This window comes from Ostrea edulis, chromosome 1, assembly GCF_947568905.1.
Source record: "Ostrea edulis chromosome 1, xbOstEdul1.1, whole genome shotgun sequence".
Classification (NCBI taxonomy): Eukaryota; Metazoa; Mollusca; class Bivalvia; order Ostreida; family Ostreidae; genus Ostrea; species Ostrea edulis.
Genome location: NC_079164.1, coordinates 111,965,304 through 111,983,945, shown reverse-complemented (window position 1 = coordinate 111,983,945; position 18,642 = coordinate 111,965,304). Strand labels below are relative to the sequence as shown.

General features: G+C 35.9%; 1 protein-coding gene across 1 annotated transcript in view; it reads right to left on the bottom strand.

Moving 5' to 3' along the window:
* The window catches only part of LOC130048696 (hemicentin-2-like), a 169,074-nt gene that overhangs the window by 106,206 nt on the left and 44,226 nt on the right, over positions 1-18,642 (bottom strand). The window contains exon 6 of the mRNA XM_056145717.1: positions 11,882-12,178. Within this exon, the coding sequence (XP_056001692.1) occupies positions 11,882-12,178 (297 nt within the window). The remainder of the gene's footprint in view (positions 1-11,881; positions 12,179-18,642) is intronic.

Sequence of the window (18,642 nt, the reverse complement as noted above, 5' to 3'; positions counted from 1 at the left end):
ATTAAAATGGGGTACTTGATAATATAAGAAGACAAAAATGATATCTTTATAAGTTTGAATGATTTTCAAATGATTCCAAAACAACAATGTGATTATCATTAGTCTGTACATATAAAACCTCATTCTTCTCAATTTACTAGAACAAAGACAAGATATCTAAATTTGATATTGGTTTTGTAGGATAATTGTATCAAATTTGAAAATGACAGAACGTTATAATCTCTAAATTAAAAGTTAAGTTATAAATTAATATGTATGCTTAGTATTATAGTAAAATACCGGTAAAATTGCTATACCAGAACACACTTTAAACGAAAGTTTAATACACATGTTCAACGTCCACAGGCGTCATCACTGTTTTCATTTTCTTATCAATACAATGAATATATGTATGCTGTGTAATAATGTGACACATCAACAGAGATATATTCATTTCATGAACAGTCAACAGTTGATACTGTTATTCTGACCTCAGTAGTCTATTTCATACAAATCACAGGTAGGCTGCTCGGTTTGATGAAAAAACCAAAACGCGGAGTGGAAAACGGAAGAGAAGAAAAAAATTCAAAATCTATAAATCATACATTTTTCTTAACGAAACATACAATTTAACATAACAGGTAGATTTTGCCTTCATGCAAGCATAAATAAATATTAATGCATATTAATTCATATCAATGAAAATATGATGATATGTTATTCAATTATTTTACACAATGTAGTTCTGGGTATAGTCAGTTTTTAAATCGAGGTACAGACCCTGAAACGTGTTACTACACCTTAAAAACGAACCGAACCGTTCCGTGCAAGAAACGAACCGTATCGTTCAAAAAGCGTACCGTACCGTGCAGAAAGCGTGCAGGATAATATTATGCAAATCCCGCCCCCAAAAGCCCGAAAGCGTACCATACCGTGCAGAAAGCGTGCAATTTATGTCACGTGACTCACTTTTTCAGCCACAGTATACCGTTCAACAAGTGGAAGCCATATGTGCGGATGAAATTGATATTTGTAGCGTTAATGTATTCAATATGTACTTTCCTACGTACAGTGTCTGAATCATATGAGAAATTTCTAGACCGATTAGAAAAATTGTCACGTTCTACACTGTAATATTTTCATTACTTTATTAACAATAATTTTGACATATCTTTTTCTCTTCTACATTGATAACGACCCATATATATAGATGTAGATTGGCGGATTTATTATATACACTAATAAACAATTTTTAATTACATCGACAGAGAAATAAATATATACATACATGTGTAAAAGAATGTAAACAAGTTAAATTGATGCAAAGCATCAAATCGGCCGCAAAAAATATTCATTTCAGCATTTTCAAGTATTTCAACAATATATAGAAAAGGTATATGAAACATTTTTATTGCAAACTATACCCTTGCCTTACTTTTCTGTTAATTTTTTTTAATTCAATTTTCAGTGATCAAAAATAAAGTCAGGAAAATGAAAATCGGACTTCGCGTGATAAAGGATAGGAATATATATGTATTATCATCATTTTATTAAGACAAATGCAACAGATATCTAACATTATTAATTATGAATGACTGAATGCTGACAAAAAAGGACGTACAAACTTCACGTGCAGATATCCTGGATCTTTCATAATGTCGATGATAAATCACAATAAATGTGAAGTGCAGAAAATAATCATTGTGTCATTTGCGACTTTAGTGTATTCAAAACAAAATTCACTTCTTCCTAAAAACTTTTCCAATTTAGGTACTGTAATTTATATCCGGAAACTTAATACGCTTTGTTTTTACACTTACGCACGCCCATGTCGGGGAGCAGTTCATGTAACAACTTTTTATAAAATCGTAAATTAATAAATGTCTGATGAGAAATGAAAAACAAATTGAAACGTAATAACAACCATTAAGACTTAGACTTAAGCAAATTCTAAAAACTTTTATTCATAACTTTTATGTACGTTATCAATATGGAATTATTCCATCGAAGCAATCAAAAATAACGTCTCATTTCCCCATGTGTACATTCTAACACAACCACAAATCCTGCAGCCGATAATCAAAGAGCCGAATAAGACCGATCGAGTGAAAACAAACTATCGAAACGTACAATTTATACGAAGTCAAAGCGTTCAGGCCACGCCCACCTCATTAATAAAACGTGCAAACCGTTCACAAAGCGTGCAGCTATTTTTAGCAAACCGTACCGTGCAAGAAGCGAACCGTACCGTTCAAGAAGCGTACCGTACCGTGCAAGAAACGAACCGTACCGTTCAAGAAACGAACCGTACCGTTCAGAAAACGAACCGTACCGTTCATAAAGCGTACCGAACCGTACCGTGCAACTGGTGTAGTAGCACGTTTCAGGGTCTGTAAGCTACTGACAAACAAGTTGATGGTACAGGGACAGTCTGATTAAAATCAAACCTCTCACTTCGCTCGATATACGGATAGTCGCTCCGTGGGAGCGACTATCCATACATCGAGCGAAGTGAGAGATTTGATTTTAATCAGACTCGTACAGGGATTTCAACAGTCTCGATTGAAGTCAGCATTTCGCAAATTCTATAGTCGTTATAACGATCTAGTTCGTCAATACAACCTCACATTGGGTCAAATGCTGTCTGACGTGTTTCATACCGATTGTTAAGCCGTTATTGGCACACTGATTTTGACTGCGGATAACTCCGTTTACCTGATCAGGATATGGGGCTCACGGCGGGTGTGACCGGTCAACAGGGGATGTTTATTCCTCCTAGGCACCTGATCCCACCTCTGGTGTGTCCAGGGGTCCGTTATTGCCCAACTATCTATTTTGTATTGCTTGTAGGAGTTATGAGAATGATCACTGTTCGTTATCTTCACCTTGCATTAACATGTTCTGTGTCACAACACTAATGATATAGTGCGTGCATTCAGCAAGTAGCGCATTCTATATAATTCGAAACTTTTCAAACACAAAGCCTTGTGAGCACCAAATACTACAGTATTAAGAAAATAAATTACAATTAAACACATACGGTGAAAAAAATACACTAATCAGTAAGTCTACATTTTAATAAGGAATATCTAGCACGTATATAAAATAATACTTTATCACAGTTATTCACCACATCATGCTTCAATCTGTCTTCAGTAAAGAATGGATGTCTGGGTAGATACACCTTGAACTGTCTTCGTTTCAAAGGATAGCCGACACGTTTCAAAAGGACACTACCGTCAAAGGGCAAAGGGATTCTTATCTTTTCCATCTTCATAAAATTTCGCGATCAGACAGGGCTAATATTAATCTTGTCAAAATGGATGAATAGAAATGACAATTACAGCAAAGTTATATGATTTACAGCCTATCATTGGGTCAAATGCTGTCTTACGTGCTCCATACCGATTGTTAAGCCGTTCTTGGCACACTGATTTTGACTGCGGATAACTCCGTTTACCTGAACAGGATATAGGGCTGACGGCGGGTGTGACCGGTCAACAGGGGATGCTTACTCCTCCTAGGCACCTGATCCACCTTTGGTATGACCAGGTGTCCGTGTTTGCCCAACTATATATTTTGTATTGCTTGTAGGAGTTATGAGATTGATCACTGTTCGTTATCTTCACATTTCATTAAAAGACAAAGTTGAAAATTGTGTTGTGTTCCACATGATTATATATTTTTAAAGAAAGTTTTCCCAATTTGCTATCTAACATTTTAATTTTTGAAAGAACTATAACGATATACGAAGCAGTGATCAGTCGGTATTGATTTGAACAAAATTTCCAAATTACTCACAGCACTGAATTACTAGCTTTAACAAATGTCAGAAGTCCGTTAATGCATCGAATTAATATTTCTTCCGTTTCTTATTTTTGTTCTTTTATTTTTCAAGGATGGTGGGTGGAGTGAAAAACTATTTATGTATGTAACTGCTCACTAATACCTTTGTCAACGCTGGGTTGCAAGACTATTGTAAACCGTTAATAAAATTAGGCTTGTAAAATCATTTCTTAAGGTTAATACCAGAGAAGAAAGAAGAATATTTGAAAGGTTATTTCTTTTTCAGTATTTTATTTCTTCATTTTCATTTTTGTTTTATATTTGTGAAACATCATACTGTCACAATCGGTGGAAGAGAGGGTCAGAAAATGGTAACTCCTTAAAAGGGGTAGTATGCACAAGCGGTTGCTTAAATAGTAAGTTATTACAATTTTAAAATGCGAACATGCATACACCATGCAAGTATATATGTACAGAATGTATAACTTATGAAGTATATGAAACAGTGGAACATAGTGATGACTTCCTGTTTTCGATGCAATTTCTGCTGCCCTTGTTCATAATACAACAAGAGGTACTGTGAGCAATGCTCACTAAGAATACCCCCGCTTACCCCAATCTCCCAAAGGGTGTTGTTAATAGGTATAAATTACCTCTTTCCTGAGTGCAAAAATATGGTATGCCTTTGTAGAAGAAAATGGAAGATATGGTCCAAACACAAATCCAAGGCATAATTCTATAATTTTGACCTTGAGATCAAAGGTCAAGGTCATAAAGAGGTCATGAATGTACATGCCACATAGTCTCATGGTGATACACCCATGTCTTAAGGTATGGCTATGTCAAAACCCTATAATCAATTTTGACCTTGATGTCAAAGTTCAAGGTCATATAGAGGTCATGAAGATACCCAACACCTTAAGGCCAAGGTCATATGGATATCAAGAAGGTACATGACATATCGTCTCATGGTGATACACTCATGTGTCAAATGTAGAACTTGTACGGTACCAATTTTGATGCACCAGATGCGTATTTCGACAAATAATGTCTCTTCAGTGATGATCAACCGAAATGTTTAAAATCCGAAATAACTATGAAGTTTTAGAGCTAAATATAGCCAAAAACAGCGTGCCAAAAAAGTGGAGCCAAATTCGTCCAAGGATAAGAGCTATGCATGAGGGAGATAATCCTTAATTTTGAAATGAATTTCTAAATTTTATAACAGCAATTAAATATACATCCGTATTTTCAAGCTAGTAACGAAATACTTAGCTACTGCGCTGTAGAGACCCTCGGGGACTAACAGTCCACCAGCAGAGGCCTCGACCCAGGGGTCATAATGTAAAACTTATACGGTACCAATTTTGATGCACCTGATGCGCATTTCGACAAATAATGTCTCTTCAGTGATGATCAACCGAAATCTTCGAAATCCGAAATAACTATGAAGTTTTAGAGCTAAATATAGCCAAAAACAGCGTGCCAAAAAAAGTGGAGCCAAATTCGTCCAAGGATAAGAGCTATGCATGAGGGAGATAATCCTTAATTTTGAAATGAATTTCTAAATTTTATAACAGCAATTAAATATACATCCGTATTTTCAAGCTAGTAACGAAGTACTTAGCTACTGGGCTGTAGAGACCCTCGGGGTTATGCCTATGTCAAAGAACAAAGAAGTTATGGCCCGAACACGAATCCATTGTAAAAAGCCTTTAATTTTGATGTTGAGGTCAAGGGTCAAGGTCATATAGAGGTCATGAAGGTACTCGACACATCGTCTCATGGTGATCCACCTGTGTGCCAGATATGGTATGCCTAAGTCAAAGAACAAAGAAGTTATGGCGCAGTCACGAATCTGCACAGACAGACAGACGGACGGACAGACAGACGGACAGACAGACAGAGAGAGTGATTCCTATATACCCCCGGAACTTTGTTCGGGGGGTATAATAAGCCTTTTGATTTTACAAAATGCTGATCACCCCCATAATATCAATTATGCATACAGTATTTTACGTTCCGTTCCATTTTTCATTCCACGTTTTAGGAACACGCGATGATTGTTTAGAAACTTTCAATCCACACAATCTCTTTCAACCCATGCAGATTTTATATCCTACGCTAAGCGTTTCAAAACGTGCCACAAAACATTTGCTTGCTATTGCAGCACAGGAATATCCTAAATTCTATAAAGAAATTTATGATACTGCGTCGGTATTTTAACAGAAGTGCAATTGCATGATAATGAAAATTTCAATCTACCCAGAGTTTTCTGTTCCGTACACTATATGTTCTGAATAATGTACTTTATAAATTTGCCGAGAGCGTTGGTTGGAAGAATTTCGACTTCCTCCTAATAATCACTGGCGCATGCACTTTTAAACAGGTCAGCTAACAAAGGAGCACAATTTGTTCCTATGGGGATTCCGACAGGCTGTTGGAATACCTGATCACCAAAGACCACAAAGATTTTGTCAATGAGGAACTCTAGCATGTTTCTTTTATTTCAACTTCAGAATATGTGTGCGTGGAATCAGAGTGGTGTGTTTAACAAAGTAATTTTTAGGATGATTGATCACTAGATATTAATATTTCCGTTGTCCAATTTTGTTGAGGAAGCAACTGTCTATGATTTCAAAAACTCTAGTTTTTAATTTACCGTGAGGAATGGTCGTGTAAAGTGTTGAAAAGTCATATGCTTTGATGTTGTTGATCTGAGAAAAGTTTTGCGAATTCTACTTAGCTAGAAGTTCTTTAGAAAGATTTAAAATCCACATTTGATTTACACAATTCTGGCATATGTGGTCGCACAGTAAGATTGAAGTTTCTCTTTCACAGCTGTTGATATTTTCGTTATGAGTAAAGATAGGGCTTGGTGCAAGGTGAAGATAACGAACAGTGATCAATTTCATAACTCCTATAAGTAATATAAAATAGATAGTTGGGAAAACACGGACCCCTGGATATACCAAAGGTGGGATCAGGTGCCTAGGATGAGTAAGCATCCCCTGTTGACCGGTCACACCCGCCGTGAGCGCTATATCATGATAGGTAAACGGAGTTATATACAGTCAAAATCAGTGTGCACTAACAGAATCCAACAATGTGTCTTTGTAAGGGTTTTTAGGGTACCTGTAAAGTGCGAAACAAAATCGAAACGAAACGAAATCTACTGACACAAAACGAAATCTACCGAAACGAAACGAAACACACCGAAACTTCTTTTAATCTGTGTTTATTTTACTAATATCTGTCTGTATGTATGCTATATGCAGGACCATATTGAAAACTAGCGTTATCTCTAAATATGTAATCCTGGATAAATAAAGGCTTTATTATTATTATCATTAAACGGAACGAAGCCTACCGGAACGAAACAGACTATATAAACGAACTCTTTTGATTATGATAATTAAAAATGGTATCTTAGGCCTCTGTGAAAGTTACCACATATAAATGAAATTCGCCTCCCTTTTGATGTAGGATTTCGGCTTGACTGATACAAAGTTTTTACAAGGAATTTGAAAATTAAGATGGAACACGAAATCATCTCATTCAAACAATTTAAAATTGTCCATTAAGAATAGATCTGTATGGTTTAGATAATCTAATATTATTTTGCAAGAAAATGTACTGTACACTATATTCAGAGAATACAATTTATCTCATACGTGTGGTGTATATTGAGAGTGAGATAAAGCATTAGCTTTATCACACGCCCGTTTGATAAACACATCCGGTCCGAACTACTTTTGACACTGTACCCGCCTGGATAACATATTTTCTGTGTTTATGCATATCCATGCATAAAATAAAGAGTAAAACTTATTATTTTGTATTTATTTAGAATTTCTTATATAGCAAAATTAAAATGATGCTACCCCCACTGACATATAATGCAAGTAACCGGCCACAAAAATGCCAACTCGGTGTGTACCTACTCAAAAATTACGATCAGAAAACAAAAATATGTGCACACTATTATCATCGACAAGGAATCGACGGCCTACTGGACAAGCCTAATCGAAAGTACCTCGACATGGTGCGGTACCAAGTATTCGCAAGCACAGTCTCTTTTTTCTGGAGCATATTAAATGTAACAAATCTCAACAGCTTTATTTACTAGGCTAGGCCTATTTAAGCCTCAGGATTTCCTCTCGCCCTTAGATCCAAAGAAACTACGTAAATAAAATCCAAATGCACAAACACTTCTACTTTTCATTGTAAACTGTTGAACATTCTAATAACGTTGCATTAAAATATTTCTTTATTAATCGTTATTTCACATGTTTATTTCAAAACGACGACGACATCAAACTTTTATCAGAAGGTAAGGCCTACGTCAAAAAATAAATACTCGGTCAATAATTGTTACTTTGTTGGAATGGCAAAACCATTATTAATTATAAACTATAATCCCCTCTGAAAACAATTTTCATTCATGGTTTCTTTTATGAAAATTACCCTTTGTACTGTATATTAATGGTTTATAAGCGCACTATTTTCCCCGGCGTAGGTAGACAGATTAAGCACGACATCTGAGCCACAGATTCAAAACAAATTCAATCAGCTGTTTCTACCATACTGGGGATAATCTCAGAATTAAATGAAAAGAAGACGTATGAGATAAATAGAACATCTATAATTGCGTATTTTGATATTTGGTTTATCCAACTCGTTGATATGGTGCACTTATTCGCTCAGCAAGCCTCACGAATAAATACACCATATCAACTCGTATATATAGATATCCTCTATTTATACTGCGTGTAACACAGAGGACTTTTAAAGGCCGACGAAGAAACCGTAACTTCAAAGTCGCGGAATATTAAGTAGGCCTACGCTTGGACTTTCCGTCCGCGGTGTCCCGTGATTTTAGGGAAATGTCTGTTGCCCATACCTTATCTGACTATATATGTACATGTAAATGTTAACTTTGTCAGTTCTAGAAACAATTCTTAATTACACTAAGAAGTCTTCAAATTTCACCGTTACCGTTTTTCAATAATCAAATCCGGGCCATAGGAGTGGATATTTAAGTAAAAGCTTCCTGATATAAAGTTGATTCAAATTGTTCGTATCATGCCTGATATGTGTCTGTTATATCTTGTTCAATAACTGTACATATCTGTTTCCCGAAAGTTGATTTTTTTAAAATGCTAAATCATTGACATGTTTCCTTATAAACAAATGGAATTTAAAAGACCTTTTCTGTCATTCATTTCAACATGACCAGAAAAGGTGTTTCCGACGACACTGATGAAAGGTGAAGATATCGAACAGTTGATCAATCTCATAACTCCTATAAGCAATACAAAATAGATAGTTGGGCAAACACGCACCCTGAAAAAATTTGTGTAGGGGTACATGACTTCTTTTCCCGACAGTTGATTTTTTTTTTAAAATTCTAAACCATTGACATGTTTTCTGATAAACAATGCAATATAAAAGACCTGTTGTGTCATTCATTTCAATATGACCAGAAAAGGTGTGTCCGACGACACTGATGAAAGGTGAAGATATCGAACAGTTGATCAATTTCATAACTCCTATAAGCAATGCAAAATAGATTGTTGGGCAAACACGCACTCTGATGAAATTTGTGTAGGGGTATATGACTTCAATTTTGTCTGTATTGAAAATTCATATGTAAATCCCTAAATATTGTGCTCTTCTTCATTTTCCGGGATGTTGATCTCTTGATTTCAAACAAAAAGACTGCTACCTCAACAAAACCATTCAGGAGTACAGACCCACCTTAATACCATTAAAGATATACTTTAGATCTGTACACATATACACTGTGTTACACTATAAATTATATACCAAGTTTGAACCCGCCCTCGATATAGAACCACTAGCCTGGATATCACGAAATTTACAAGTTTAGTAGACGCTTCCTGTTCTATAGGACTATGCATTTAGTTTTAAATGCTAGAGATCTGGCATTTAAGATTTATGTCACTCTTGTCCCGAAGATGTTTCATACCAATATCGAAAATAATTGAAATAATAGTCACCAAGAAGCGAAAAATATGCAAGTGTGACCATCTTGGTCCCACCCTGATGACAAAACCCCTACTCCTGAAATCATAGTTGTACCATGAAAGGTGAAGGTAATAAATAGTGATCAATCTCATAACTCCTATAAGCAATACAATATAAAGAGGTTGGCAAACACGAACCCCTGGATATACCAGAGGTGGGATCGGGTGCTTAGGAGCAGTAAGCATTCCCTGTCGACTGGTCACATCCGCCCTGAGCACTATATTTGATCAGGTAAACGGAGTTATCCGTAGGTTAAATCAGTGTGCCAAGAACGGTCTAACAATCAAACCATGCATTGAATAAACCAGTAATTCGTTAATATCAGCTGATAAGTTTCCAAATTAGTCAGAAGTTATCATTGCACAAAGTTTGTCATACTGACAAAACATTTACTTCGGTTCACAACTTTAATAAATATTTTTTCATGTGTTGATTTATTGGCCCCTAGATATAACAGAATAGGGATAAATTATATGAGACTTTTTTACCCATTGGGATAGTTTTTTGAAGATTTGTTAAATAAAAGGAATTTCCTTAAAGCAACTGATTCCAAAATGTTTAAATAATATATCAAGAGAAATTCCCATGACTATTCCTATATATATATATATGTATTATACTATTCCTATATACCTATTATGGTCCCTTTATCTCGTGTACAGCTTATCTTCAGTGTAACATGATATGATTTTGTCTGATGCCATATTCATTCATTCAAATCACTGATTGTATTTTGAATATTATTGTTTCTAAAATATAATCTATAAAATGTGCCTTTGCCAGTAATTGTTATTGTGATTGTGCAAATAAATCATTGTCATAGTATCCGCAATGTTTGATTTTCATGCCTATGGCGGGTCTTAGATGCAAGGTGAAGATAACGAACAGTGATCAATCTCATAACTCCTACAAGCAATACAAAATAGATAGTTGGGCAAACACGGACCCCTGGACACACCAGAGGTGGGATCAGGCGCCTAGGAGGAGTAAGCATCCCCTGTTGACCGGTCACACCCGCCGTGAGCCCCATATCCTGATCAGGTAAACGGAGTTATCCGCAGTCAAAATCAGTGTGCCAAGAACGGCTTAACAATCGGTATGAAACACGTCAGACAACATTTGACCCAATGCGAGGTCGTGTTGACGAACTAGATCGTTATAACGACCATAGAATTTGCGAAATGCTGACTTCAATCGAGACTGTTGAAATCCCTGTACCATCAACTTGTTTGTCAGTAGCTTACCTCGATTTAAAAACTGACTATACCCAGAACAAGCTCTTGCATATCGAATTAGTTGAGATATATAAACACAATATGTAGGTGATAATGGAATATTGCTACATAAATGTGGGAAGTTGACGATGGAGAAGCTGAAATCATCCCGTTTGTCATACAGTTGAGTTGTCAGTTTGCCGTTAATGTCTACTTTCAATAAAATATATAAGTATGAAGCAGAAGTGGACGACTCTGTGGTGTTCTTTATTTCGAGCTCACAGGGATATATCAAATCGACATATGAATGAAAGCTATCATTGTTAATAGACAAAACGTCTATTTAAAATTTAACAATCATGGATTTCGAAGACATCATCGGTATTTCTTTTATTGTCATTCTTAAATTCTACTTTCATCAACATTAAACATTAGACATAAAAAGTTCTAAACTTCGATGGATTGTTCTTTTTTACAATAATTATGTCATGAACACGTCAAAGTGACAAAATAAAAATGATTGGGATTCAGTTTATATTCAAGGTTTTACATCCTTAAGACAAATTCATTGAAATTGATATTTTTTTCAATAAATTAAACTAAACAATGAAGTTAAATGAAATATTCAACTATCAATGAATGGAAGTTAATTTGCAAATGCATTTGAGGACTGGCTAAAACTATTCAGTATGAGAGTTAAAGTAAAAAAAAATCCATAGAATCAACTTCAATTCAATGTATATAATTTTCATCTTACTGCACTGTAAATGGCATTGATGTACAATTAAATCATACTTGAAATGCATGCATCTTCATGTGGGTATACATGTACATATTTAGAATTTACTTACAGTAGACAGTGATGGTTTGTGTTGCTGACGTCCTGTCATACGACAATGATAATCTTGGACTTGTGGCTCTACACTGACAAGTTCTCTGGTTGTATCTTCTGTTGGCTGTCAATATCAGCACAGACTGGGTCCCTGTATTGGTCACTCCAGTGGTCAGTGTGTCATCTCCACACATCCAGCTCCACATGATGTGAGAGTTACCCAGCGTAGACAAGGTACACCGTAATGTAATGGACTGTCCTTCATCCACTGACGTAGATCCATCAGCGGTCAGTTGTGGGGAAGCAGGGGGTGCATCTATTTAATGAGAATTCAAGATTTGTCTGAATTATGAGTTTTGAATTGCAATGCTCCTAGTGGAAAGTTTGTTAGAAAACTATGAACACCTCCCCTAATGATAAAAGATAAGATAAGAGATATATATTACTTTTTGTCTTTTTGTGTAACTTATAAGATGCATAATATGCACTAACAAATGTAACAAACGACAGATAATGTTAATATATATATTGATATTCTATTATTTATTTCTACATTTGAACATTGCAAATAAAGATATATCATTAAAATTTCAACACCCCTCAAACAAATTACAAGATATTTTTCCCGGTTTTTAACACGGTTGAGAACTTAATATACGATTCTGCAGACCGATGTCTATTCTAGCGCGATTGTCGATGGTACCAAAATGCTGTTTTCCTCTCTATCGGTAAAAAGCAAAATTTACATTTTGTATACGGTTTTTGATAGTCCGAGATTCTAAATATATCCCACCACTTCATAGTCTATTCAACAACAAAAAAAAGGAAAATACAAATTTGTTAATAATAATTCCCTATTTTCAGTTTCATGTATGTACATTTAACACGCGCTGGAGACCAGTAATTTAAAATACGGGAACTAAGCATATCATATAGGAGACGTTTCTGGGCAAATTGTCGTCATATACATTTCATGACAAGTTAAACATGTATGGTTGCATAGTATCAACAAGTAATGGAACGATACATATCTGAGTTTTGAAAGCTTTTATAACAGAACCAGTGAGGGTATTTTTGAAGGGGCTTATTTTTAGTTATTTTGATTTTTTGAGGTATGCAAGACATTGTTGACATACATTAGAGAGCTTTTCATTATGCAACATGGGTTTGCCCAACTATCTATTTTGTATTGCTTATAGGAGTTATGAGATTGATCACTGTTCGTTATCTCCACCTTTCATGTGTGATTGATAGTTTAATGATGTCATTTTTCCGTTGTAATGAAAGGTGATAACACTGCTAATACATGCGCATCTGGTGCATCAAAATTGGTGCCGTATAAGTTTTACTTTACGATCCCTGGGTCAAGGTCTCTACTGGTGGACTGTTAGTTGCCGAGGGTCTTTACAGCCCAGTAGCTAAGTACTTTGTTACTAGCTTGAAAATACGGACGAATATTTAATTGCTGTGATAAGATTTAGAAATTCAATTCAAAATTAAGGATTATGCATCTCTATGATCCTTAGACGAATTTGACTATAGTTTTTGGCACTGTTTTTCTTTTAAGTTCCTACAAGTTTATTTTTATTTCGTATTTCCAATGTTTCGGCTTGAGCAGTAATATAATTATTTATTTAGAAAATTAGATTCAGAAGCGTCAATCTATTTCTGATAAGGATAACTACACGTGTATATAACTAAATACAATTGATCAAAATTAAGTGTGTTAGTAAATAAATTCATTAATACATGTATACCGTAAGAAAGGTGTAGATAATGAACAGTGATCAATCCCATAACTCCTATAAGCAACACATAATAGATAGTTTGGCAAACACGGATCCCTAGACACTCCAGAGGTGGGATCGGATGCCTAAGAGGAGTAAGCATCCCTTGTCCTGTATCGAATACATTCTGTTTAAAGTATATTCTTAAAACAGCAGGGAATACATCCATACCCCATGATGTTTTTTGTATAGAGTGAGTTACTCCGGGCAGGTCATCGAGTCCAAACAGGTCTCCGTAATGGAGAGGATTCTAGAAAAAAAATGATAATGTTCTTTTTTTAAAATATCGACGATGTGGGCTACAATTATTCCCATATGAAATTTGAAAGCTTTTAATAGTATACAACCATAGCCTAAATGATTTAACTGTACCTACTATTGTCCATATATTTCCAGATCTGTAAAATATGGGCGGGACAAATTTCAATGGGAATTTCAGCTAATGAGGAAAGCTTAAACTCAGAGTTATATATCCTTTGTGGCGAATTTATGCGCAGTGTAACATTTAAACTATAAAAGTGCAAATGTTAATGACTTGAATCATGTAAATTTTAACATGAAACTAGAAAAAATTATTTTCATAAATATATTGGGACCATCTCATATAGCCATTTCACTTCATCCTTTAGACTTATGCTTAGCACTCAAGGCCGTAGTAGTGAAGATTCATTATCGTATCAACGGCTGTCGCGACACAGGACCTCGGTTTTTAAGTTCATATCCAAAAGACCTGTAACTCTCAATTTGTTTGGCGACGGGGCAATCACAGTCTATGCTTACGTAATAGATTTTACGATACGAGCGGGACTCGGAACTTACAACTCAATACAGGGTCACGATGCGAAAGCTACTGCGACCGCTCCTATATCTTTGCCGTTTTAAATGAAGTAAAACCTTATCTAAAGAAAATCAATATATCTCATTGTGGATTTTTAAAGCTGGTGCAGTTATTATGCCCCCCCCCCCCTCTTTCAGGGGGGACATATTGTTTTTCTACTTTTCGTCCGTTCGTCCGTCCGTGTGTCACAAAATCTTGTGAACGCTTTTCCTCCTATATGTCTTATCGGATATACCTAACACTTTGTACAGTGTTTCATTGCCATTTGTGGATATACATATTGGCAGGACAAAAGGATCGAATTGTTTTCCTAAAAGATATTGGGGATCTAAGAGGGGTGGAGGATGTAAAAAAGCTTGTGAACACTTTTCCTATATGGATTATTGGATACATTTGAAACTTTGAACAATGCTTCACTGTCATTGTTAGATGGGCATATTGTTGAGACAGGAGGATCCAATTTTTTCCCTAAAAGTTACAGTGGATCTAAGAGGGGCGGAGGATGTAAAATAGCTTGTGAACACTTCTCCTCCTATATGGTTTATAGGATAGAATAGAAACTGTGTACAATGCTTCATTGTCATTTGTAGATGTGCATATTATCAGGACAGAAGTGTCCAATTATTTTCCTAAAAGTTTTCGTGGATCTAAGAAGGGTGGAGAATGTGAAAAAGCTTATGAACACTTCTCCTATGTGGCTTATCAGATACATTTGAAACTTTGTACAATGCCTCATTGACATTTGTAGATATGCATATTGTCGGGCCAGGAGGATTCAATTATTTTCCTAGAGGTTATAGTGGATCTAAGAGGGGTGAGGGTTTTGAGATAGCTTGTGAACGCTTCTCCTCTTGTATGACTTATCCGATAGATTTGAAATTTTGTACAATACTTTAGTGCCATTTGCAGATGTGCATTTTGCAGGGACAGGGGGATCCAATTGTTGTCCTTAAAATTATAGTGGATCTAAAGGTTGGAGGGTTTGAAATAGTTTGTGAACACTTCTGCAATGTGGCTTATCGGAGTTCATATTGTCTATGTTTCTGCTTATGCTTTCCCCTCCATGCCATGCAGTACATTAAGGGGAGGAAATTTCATTTGGAGCACTTCCAATTTGGGGAGCTGGAGAGACATTTGGTTTTCATAAAAACAATCTCCAGATTTCTTCCTCCATGAGCATGAAATTACATTTAACATTCTATTTATCAATTATTGTGAATGTCAAATGTGTCATTGTAATTAAATTATATTGCTGTTTTAAATTCAAAGTTACAGAATGTTATTTAAACGTTAAAATCCAAATTAGGTTTTTAAAAAAGGTGTTGAAAACCATTAAATCCTTTTATTTGTAAGCATTTCTCATGACATCAACGCCAACAACATACAGAGAAGAAGATCGAATATTCTTACAAAAATGTAAACCTGTCGCATTTTTTTTTTTACATTTTTGAAATCGTGAGATAGTCTTCAACATAGTTTGACAATGCTATAAAGAAAGAATTTCACATGCTAAACTCCATATCACATGTCAGATCAGCCCGCATGACCCCCATATCAGCCCGACAGTTGATATGGGATCCGAATTCTGTTCTGAAAAGATATGATTTTGGCATGCAATATTCTATTCACCATATGCTGCATTTTTTCTTGTTTAAATGTTGTATACGAACGATATAGTGTTTATAATGGATTTTTTAAAAATGGAAAATGTGTCCGGAAGCTGATCTTATAAAATGTTTTTCTTTTGATCACATGCGGGTGACTTTTTGCATTTCAAAGTTATATCGAGAAATATTTGATACATTATTTTACTCTGGTAAAAACCTAGGTACATTCATTATAATGTGGAATTTGTGATACATTGAATAACTATGGTGAAAACTGTTATTGATATCTCTGATTTACATTGACAGTCTCTATTGAAGTCAGCATTTCGCAAATTCTATGGTCGTTATAACGATCAAGTTCGTCAATACAACCTATCATTGGGTCAAATGCTGTCTGACGTGTTTCATAACGAGTGTTAGGCCGTTCTTGGCACAATGATTTTGACTACGGATAACTCCGTTTACCTGATCAGGATATAGGGCTCACGGCGGGTGTGACCGGTCGACAAGATATGCTTACTCGACATAAGCACATGATACCACCTCTGGCGTGTCCACGGGTCCGTGTTTGCTCAACTATCGATTTTGTATTGCTTATAGGAGTTATAAGATGATCACTATTCGTTATCTTCACCTTTCATGGTTGAAACTTTGATATGTTGATTGCTACGCGAAAATATGTATTTATTTTATTCACTATTATTAAACGTCCCATGCGAAAATTTTTCAAGAGTACATTTTTGGATTGATATGTAATTTTGCACGCGAGTCTAAAATGTCATACGGGTTTTGGACCGGTCGTTGGTACCCGCTATTGTAATTATAATTAAAATATTTATATAGCACCCTATCAACATTAGTTCTCTATAGCGCTTTAAAAATGCAAGGTGAAGATAACGAACAGTGATCAATCTCATTACTCCTACAAGCAATACAAAATAGATAGTTGGGCAAACACGGACCCCTGGACACACCAGAGGTGGGATCAGGTGCCTAGGAGGAGTAAGCATCCCCTGTTGACCGGTCACACCCGCCGTGAGCCCCATATCCTGATCAGGTAAACGGAGTTATCCGCAGTCAAAATCAGTGTGCCAAGAACGGCTTAAAGGACATATCTCATGTTTTCAAAGTATACAATATTACATGCATTTTGTCTTCGTTATGCTTATAGTAATTAATTCTAATAGTTCGTTCGCCGAAATTTTGCGATAATTAACCACAATACAGACTTAAATCTAAGCCCCGATTTCAAAAAGTCAAGTTAATTATGTAGGTAGTCACGTGGTACAGTGACGTCACATGCGCCCTTCGGATTGTGAAAGTACTGCGAGATATTATGAAAAACTCAACTTTTAGGGGCCTAATTAATTTACCATGGGCAACATTTAAATCGATGTTGATAAATTGTCCGAGTTTTATATGTGTTTGCCACCAGTGCACACATATAACGATGTAAATACCCAAATATAGCGAGTAAAGCGTGTATGAAATCGGCAAAATTGTGAGTATATAATGTTTATATGGGTCGCTGTCTACAAACTGTTTGGGGATGTTATTCCTTTATATTTACATTTGCAACTGTTTTCTCCTACATAACACTATTACAAGCAATACGTATTTATTTCTGGATAAATCTACTACGGGGTCAACAGAGGTCACGACTGTGCGTATGAACATTTCTTAAAAGTAGGTAACAGGTACTACTTTTACTAAGGCAATACACATCTAGCAATCGCTCTCACTTACTACAGAAATCTTTCAATAGATGAAATCAACACCACAAAATGTATTTACGGTTTTATTTGTATTTCAAGCAGTGGACTTTCATCAATAATTGATAAAATCATAACTGTAAACAATGTCTTTAGTTACTAGCCTACTAGGCCTAATGTATGTCTAAAATTTCGTCTGCTACTTCACCTTGGTCCTCGGTGATGCGGAATTGTACCTACTGCTAGACGATGACATTAGGCTTTAGCAAAAAGGTCGTTCACAGGATGTATGGCCGATAAGTCGTCAAAGTGCATTAAGACCTACACACCACACTGCTTCCGTGCCACAGCAGCCATAGTGCTTGATGTCGGTTTTCAAGTTTATGTCGGGACATCGAAGCGAGGCGTCGTTAACAACCTATTACAAAAAATTATCGAGTCAAAAGAAGCGTTATGTGAGCTCATCTATCAATAATTACATATCCAAATCCAAACCGTCCCTTACCTTCGTGCAGTTCCACATTCTCTGCGATGTTCAGTTCTTTCCGGAGATTCATCTGAGCTGCGTCCTCTGTCGAGCTGTCCTGTCTATAAATAATTTGCCTACACCTGACGACTGCCGCCCTCTTCTTCATGTTCCTCCATCTCAGTCTTCTGTTAACTCCGTAATATCCACAGAATATCTTTCAAAGTCGGTCTTCAACGTCTTCACTTTTCAAAAGTCAAAGCGCATCACAACTCTAAGTGTAACACTGCGCATCCCCGTTTAAATCATAATTCCCCCACCCCCTAAAATTAGACACATGGAAGAGTTTTCCATTATATACTCCCGAGTT